The sequence below is a fragment of the Emydura macquarii genome, unplaced genomic scaffold (genome assembly GCF_026122565.2).
Source record: "Emydura macquarii macquarii isolate MOO-44397 ecotype Brisbane River unplaced genomic scaffold, CSIRO-AGI_Emac_v2 contig_3598, whole genome shotgun sequence".
NCBI lineage: Eukaryota > Metazoa > Chordata > Testudines > Chelidae > Emydura > Emydura macquarii.
In genome coordinates, this window is record NW_027133735.1 from 67,618 (window position 1) to 75,249 (window position 7,632).

Genomic DNA, 7,632 nt, shown 5'->3' on the forward strand with positions numbered 1-7,632 from the left:
TATCAAGTCATTTTTCCCCCTTAACTGCTCATACTAGAAGATGACTTTATTCAAACATGAGATGCTGAAATGTCATCCTCCTGGTATCTCCTAAGCCTGGTGCAAAAGAGAATGAAGGAATAGGGGAGACCTGCTTTTTCTCCTGGGTCAGTTGCCTTACATCTTCACAAGAAGCAAGGAGCAAGGAGCTTCTATTAAAGAGCACAAAGGACATAGTTGGGTCCTTACCTTCACAAGAAGCAAGGAGCAAGGAGCTTCTATTAAAGAGCACAAAGGACATAGTTGGGTCCTTACCTTCACAAGAAGCAAGGAGCAAGGAGCTTCTATTAAAGAGCACAAAGGACATAGTTGGGTCCTTACCCTCTCTCCTCTGCTGGAGTTGTGGAGGTTACTCAAGTCATATGTTCTCCCCCACTCCCCAGCTGCAACTAGGGCTGTTGGAGGGAGAAGAGAGCGTTGAATACAGGACCCCAGTCATCAGCCTCCCAAGGGGTTGCTGGGATGTGGTGATTTTTACCTTTCAGCCCCATCACAACCAGATGCCAAGGGGAGGGTGACTCTCCAGTCCAGTGTTACCAGACTTGCCCATCACCTTGAGGTATACTCATTTATTAGGGTTACCTTCCTGAAAGGGGGGTGTGATTCTAGGCGTGTGTGTTCTCTTAACGTACTGCTTCTGTCACTTGGGGTGTGTGTTCTATTACTGTACTGCCTGTGTTACTTCTGTGTTCATATGGCTACAAGTCCCCTCTCAATGGAGCTATCCTGTAGGACCTAAGGTTTTCAGGGCTGAGTCCCTCCAGCCCCAGATTCAAATAAACACCCCACAGATACTCACACATTCCACATTAACCGTCGTTATATGCCCCGGACTCCATAGGCTGGGCAGAGCAGCACTTTTCAGCTGCCCTCCCCCCCACTCTACAATTATTCTAGCAGTAACCCCCTTGATGAGCAAACCCCATGGGATTATTGGACACTCCATGGATCTTTGACTTAGGTAAAAGAAGCATTGCTGCAAAGCAACATAGAAAACCCAGAACACAAAGGCGTAAATGCAGTTTGGAGAGAGAGGTAACCAGCTTTATTATTACAGTTAGTCTATCGCCAGATATATATAGAACTTATGATACTAATAGTAATACCATACAAGGGGAGAAAAAAACCAAATGCTTACAATACTAAACAGCTACAGTTGGGGGATTGGAGAAAGCTAGCCCAGGTTTGATTACAAAGGTAGGAAGTTATACTTGGACTAAGAGAGAAAGAGGGAAAGAGAGAGAGAGAGTGTTGGGGAAATAAAGTGGGGGCTGTCTCACCACTCAATGCAGCTCAAAGGTTCCCAAGAGACAGGCTGTTCAGCTTAGGGTCTGGAGTACTTGAGACAGGCAAAGCCCCCAACATGATCAGTCAGGAAGAGGGGACGTTCCAGTGGGACTGATGCAGAATTTGGATCCAGGCATCAGAACAGGGGTTTGAACTTTGGTAGGGGTTTTTGAAGACACCAGGTGTGGTTATGGGTAAACAATGTCTCAAGGAAGTATCCCAGAGTGGTTTTCTTTATGCTGGACAAAAGGAGCTGATCATTCCTGGCTATGGGCAGTGTTCCTTGAGGGAGCTCACAATGCAACCAGGCAGATTCAGTGTTTTCCATAGCAATAACTAGAATGGTCTGATAACTGCGGAGCTGGATTTGTGCATGTGTGGGTTCATTTACATCAGGTGCAGAGATCTCCCATCATGCAGTGCGTCCCTGCTTTGGCAATCCCAGAGTTCAGTGAGGTCCCTGCTTTGGAGGTTGCTTCTCCATACGCTATGCTAATTCTTGTTCCATCTTTGAAGTAGATGAAGCTTCTTTTCTCCATTCGATGTGCTAATGGAGATGCCTCCTTTTTACATCTTTGATGTAAATGGGGGTAGGGGCTGTTGGGAGGGTTCTAGGTGTGTCTTCCACTGCCTTTTCATATTGAGATGCCTTTGGTTTCTGGTTCAAGCAGCCTTTGGTTTCTGGTTCAAGCAAAGATGGGGGGAATTCACGTGAACCAGAGAGAGTAGGGGTTTTGCGCCCTGGTTCCCCAAGAATACAGAGCTGTCAGGTAACACCCTAAACCTTGAAACACCCCTTTCGACCGAATATTGTCATGCATCCCTTCTCGCCTTATCATAGTGGTTATCTCAGGTGATGGGGTTTTACTCTCCTTCCACTCTGCTCTCAGTCTTCTCTTTTCTTGGTTCTCCCCACAATCCTGCCTCCCCACTTTCCCTGCAGATGTGGGGATGGTACATGCTCACATGCCTGATTTGGGTCAATAAGACACAGACACCTTCCTGTTTAAGAGCACTGCTAAGCTTTAATGGTGTTTCATGGGCAGCTGCTGGTGTTAGGGGATGGGCACGGACAGGTGCTTGTTTAGTTGCAGCAGAAAAACTTCACATCATTGAGCGCCGTGTCATCCCCTGTGCCCTGGTATGTCTGCACCTTTGTCTGGATCCCACAAATGGCCCCAGAGCTGCACCAATTTTTCTGTGGGTTAGCAGTACCCCAGTATAGTCCACCGCCAAACATCCATTTGCCATCTGAGCATTTGAAGTGGATCTCGTCGGCTGCCATGTCATCAGCATCTCCCTGTGGTGGTTCCACTATCAGACTGAAGGACATCAGGTTGCTCTTCTGGCACCTTTTGTTCAAAGTCCATTGGCCCCACCTGCCAGAGAAGAAAATAACTGCCTGAGACTTATTCAGCATTTGCTACCCATCAGGAGGCACCAGTCATCCTAGCTACTGTGCACCGGGGCCAGTGTTCATAGGACACACAGCAGTGACCTGAAAACAGGTCTGGTAGGGCCTGAGGTATTTTGTTTTCCTTTTCTTGAGTAGTGTTTATTCTTGCTTGTATTTAGCCTTAGAAACATCTGAAGTGTCAGGACCGGTCTGTCCTGGTTTTGCTGCAGAACTCCCTGGGAGTCTCAGGAGATGCCCCCTAGTGAGAATTGGGGAATGTCTGTGTAGAACTTACCACTTCCAGTTGATATTATGGAGTTACTATGAAATGTTACTCAGAAAACCTGCTCTGTCATAAATGCTTCTCTGTATGCAGATCCACCATTGCTGACAGGACATGCACCAGCTATTCTCCAGACTGAAGACTAAGAGAAGCCACATAATGTTAATGACAGGGCTTTGACCAGACAAGAGTTATGCAGAAGAGTAACTGCATCCCAAGGCAAAAGATACTTCTTCCTCTGTCTGAGGGGAGGGGTTTTTTGGAGCAGTGGAAAGTTACCAAAGACAGAAGAAAGAAAACAGCAAGGTGACCAGGTGGGAATTAAAGATGGGAAAAGAGCCAGACAGGAAGAGGAAGCTTTAAGCAGGATAGAATAAGATCAGAGGAGCTGGGGAAAGGAGCTGCATGAGGGAGAAGTCATTCAGCATGCAACACCCTGCATGAGACAGAGGAACCCTGCCTGCCAGCCTTCCTGGACAGAGATGCATCCCAAAGGCAGGGTGAACTGCGAAGCAAGAGACATTGTAGTCAGCATGTTTATTGTTTTGTATGATCTGTACTCTTTTGGGTTTCATAAGCCTAAGTAAAAGAACAATTCTGATAAGCTCTGGGCAAAGTGGTTGAGTGTGTGTTCTGTACTTCACAACTACTGCGTGCCTCTGGAGGGAATTCAATGTGGTGGAGATCTGGGAGAGGGTATATTTAAACAATTGGGGTATCTTGGGAGACAGTGCCAGTCCTGGGAGCCCAGGGCAGGAGTGGGGATAAGCCCCACTTCTGTGAAGGAGTAGCAGACTGAGTCAGTGTCCAGGAAATGTTCAAGAGAAACCACAGGAGGAACCAGTGCAACAGCCTGCTAAGACCCAGGGAGGTTTAAAGGCCAGGGACATACAGGCACACAGAGGGTTGGGTTCCCCTCACAGCAGTCCAGAGGGTGATTGAAAGGGGGCACCTGACTCTATCTGTAACACTTGGTGCTGAAACTTGAACCCAGATATCCTTCTCCCAAGTGCTCATTAGACGGTAGAGAGAACCTACAGGGTGAAAGACTGTCTCCATTGATGTCTGTAGCAGAAAGAGAAAACTTGAAACGTGGAGTCTGCTACAGGGCCCGAGGCCTGAACTAAAGTGAGCAAAAGTCAGGCCCTGCTGATATAAAGCAAAATTAGCGAGAGTCAGGCTATGAGCAAACGTCTGGCACTGTTACAAAGCAGACGCTTGCTTACAAGTTCACTGTGTGGTACATGAACATGGCAAAAAACCACAGGCATTTCCAAGAAGTACAAGGCACAGTGTGTTCATTTATGCAGATTCCAGAAGACGCTGGTAAGCCCCAACATAAAGGCCAGTCATAAACACAATACTGGGATATGCAACAGGAACACACCGAACCAAGTAAAACAAAGACAAGAGGGCAGGATAGAATGATTGATAAAAATGTTATGTTTGAACCAACAAGTACAAGGGATAGGATTGGTAACTAACCATGTCAGAAGGGTAATAAGTAACTTGTGTGTATGAGTGTATAAAAAAGGGGTTACAGAGGAGGAGTCTCTGGCCTAGAGGGAAGCGGAAAGTCCTGCCATTTACTGAGCCAGTCCATTGCCTCAGGTATACACGTATTAGTGTTCCTGTAGAGTCTATGGGGTGCTAGTACTGTACTTTATCAACAGTAAACTTGGTTGAGCACCTTTTCCACTGAACTGAGTCAGTGATCTTCTTGGGCAGCTCAATCAGTTGTACCAGCTACCTGCCCACAGCAGGTGTAGCACACAGAGGGAACACACATGCAGTCAAGAACTGATAATGTCAATATCAAAATCCCCATTGACTCCAGCAGGGCCAGGATTTTACTAAAAGAACATGAAGGACGGATCTAAAAATCCCTTTCCCCACACCAATTTCTACAGTTTACACACTGTGCTCTGGGTTTGGTATAATTTCAATGCTTCTTTCCCATCCTCCACAGTAACTTCCAGGGCACACAAGATCTGAATTTTAACATGAAATGGCCATCTGTGTCTATCATAAAAAATCAGAAACAGAACAGCCTTTGCCCTCTTTTAATTTTCTTTTATCGATTATCTCCAAACAGAGGGAAAAGTCAGAGAAGAGACACTGTGCAAATGGCATCGTTCATGGTTATTTATTCTCTCTGTGGCTGCAGAGTAAGAGGGAGAGAAATAAAAGAGCTACTCACGGCCCCACAGTGGACTCGATGAAGGAGCCGTCAGTGCAATACAGGCGAATGCCATTCAAAGCCGTGTCATCATATGTTACCCCAAAACCTTGGAAGGCCTCCACCTAGGAGAGGGGTACAAGTGATGCAGACACAGGTACAGATTGGGAGGAGAAGGGTTGGAAACTCCACTCCCCAACCCAATACGTCTTCCCAACTTCCTATTATTAAATTAACTGCATTTCTTAAGAGAAAGAAAAATGTCCAGTAGTAATTAGAGCCAGGAGGTTCCTGACACTTATAACAGCCACTGCCCTGGGAAACTGGAAGACAGCTAAACCACCTGCCCCATATGTTCCCCTTTATGTTTCCCACCCCTTTGCCATCCACCCTGGAAAGCAGAGCCCTGGATCCAAGCTGGGAAGAATGAGGAAACTGCCCCTCCTCACAACCCCCACACTGGATTTTCACTCTTGCAGCAACAGAGATTCAAAGCCGCTAGAGAGGGGAGATATCCAGGCTGGCTTTAAATGAAGTGGTGATGGGACTCACATGCATTCCCTTATTCTACAGATAAACATGTTCCTCTCTGACCGAGAAACCCGAGGCCTGTTTTACACTAGAAAAGTTTTGTTGTCCAGCCTTACTCATTATGTCCTTCTTGTGTAGCCACAACAGTGGTGGCCAAAATGTACTTTTGCCGGAATACCTTATTCCAGTTTGGTGAGCAAAATACACCATCCTGGCAACAACACTTTAGGCACACCTACTAGGACTTTTGCCAGCAGAGAAATAGTTACAAAAAATGAAAATAAATCACACCCTCAGCAGGCATAACAATGCCAGCAAAACATTCAAAATAAGATCTGCCCTCAGAATAAGTTTCAAGCAAACTTCCATCATTAATTTTATTCCCTTTCTCCTCCTTTTACCCCCAAATATACCCTCTATCTCCTTTGCTGTTAACACCTTTCAGATACTTACAGACAGTGGTCACATCCTCACCTCTGACTTGCGGCTTACCCGAGCCAGACAGATTTAACTCCTTTAATATCACCTCCTAACTCTGCCCGATGCCCCCTTCTCCTTCAACAGATGTCTCCGGTTGTGCCAAAAGCAAAGACCCATAAACCCACCTGGACAGATAATTGTGTTCTCATCTACTATTAGCCCCAGATCTATGGTCACAGATATTTCCTGCCCTCACCCTTTAGTAAACTGACTGGCCCTGTATGTCGATGGCTGGCCAGAGTGTGAGGAAAAGAGGATTTTTACAAAAAATACTAGGAAGAGTCTAGAGCCAAGAGAAATTCTTGCTGGGATACTGAGTGGTGAGTGTGGATCAGAGAGTGAGGAAGTGGCAAGAGAATGGGAAGAATTTTACCTTCAATGAAAATCCATTGGCGTAGCCACTGGGGCAAAACTCCTTCTCTCCCCATTCACCCCACTGGCCTCCATTGGAGACATTGAGGGTGGAGATGTAACTTCGTGCCTCTGCACCCTGGAAGCAGCAGGAGAGGAGCAGGATGAGCACTGCATGGGTGAGGGGCTGCATGGTGCAGTATCAGCTCTGGATCTACCCACAAAGAAGCTGGTGAGTGACTAACAGCCTCAGACACGAGGGATATTTATACCCAGGAAAGCTGGGCTGGGTTTTCTTGCTGGCCTGCTGCCAAATCCATCTGAGAGCAATCACTCATTGCCACGTCCCTGCACCTAGACACTGACCTGACCACCCCTCGCACACAAAGGGCTCATCATTCCCCACTGAGTCTTTCAGATACGGATGGGAACTGCTGCCCAGGGCAAGGGCTAAGTGGGCAAAAGGGGGAGTGTGAGTCCTGAGGGCAGGCTGCGGATTTTAGAGCAGCTGCTGAAGGTTCAGAGGTAAAGAGGAGCAGGGGAGAGGACCTTGGGGCTGTGTTGGACAGAGGTTCTGGCATTGGCAGGAGAAAAGAGAGAGATTTTTTCTTTTATAGCTTTATCTCAGGGTCTCATTTCTGCTCTCTGCAGCTCCCTCACACTAAGTGGTGAGATTCTCCCCCACCCTCTGCTGTCACTCTGCCCTACCCCATCTCCCCGTTCATAAGTCAGGGCTGCAGCCAAATGATAATTTTATCCATTCCAGGCTGAAACCATGTGCAGGGCCCCCACATGGGGCAGGGGGTTAAATAGGGACACGTTACCAGTGCCTGTGCGCTCTGGGGGGCCAGCCCAGGCTGAAACCCCCATTACCATGAGGAAAAAAAATGTCATGGCTCGTGAGATTGTAGGTATGGGATGAAGGATTGTGGTGTGTGTGTTGGAGGTGGCCTGTCTTAAAAGTTTGTACTGGACCTGAAAAAATTATGCTTGGGCCCTCACCATGTCGTCGTGGCTGAGAAAACACACCTGCCTTTTGCTGTCTTTCCTAACCCAGACCCTGCCCCGGTGGCAGGTGGGGAAGGT

At 47.2% G+C, this 7,632-nt stretch overlaps 1 protein-coding gene across 1 annotated transcript; it reads right to left on the minus strand.

Annotated features, from left to right (window-relative positions):
- Nucleotides 1-2,349: 2,349 nt before the first annotated feature.
- On the minus strand, nt 2,350-6,771 carry LOC137145579 (vitelline membrane outer layer protein 1-like). Its single transcript, XM_067536424.1, has 3 exons — nt 6,569-6,771; nt 5,206-5,309; nt 2,350-2,705 (listed from the first exon to the last, which is right to left on the minus strand). Exons 1-3 carry the CDS (start codon nt 6,737-6,739, stop codon nt 2,411-2,413), a joined length of 570 nt encoding a protein of 189 aa, XP_067392525.1. The 5' UTR covers nt 6,740-6,771; the 3' UTR covers nt 2,350-2,410.
- Between the last annotated feature and the right edge of the window lie 861 nt (nt 6,772-7,632).

Bases quoted from the DNA above. Each gene is read 5' to 3' on its own strand.
- LOC137145579 (XM_067536424.1), bottom strand. From the start codon at position 6,739: ATGCAGCCCCTCACCCATGCAGTGCTCATCCTGCTCCTCTCCTGCTGC. The intron at 5,310-6,568 runs GTAAAATTCTTC...CCCCTCTCCTAG, and splicing joins CCAATGGATTTTCATTGAAG to GTGGAGGCCTTCCAAGGTTT. The intron at 2,706-5,205 runs GTGAGTAGCTCT...CTTCTCTGGCAG, and splicing joins ATCGAGTCCACTGTGGGGCC to GTGGGGCCAATGGACTTTGA.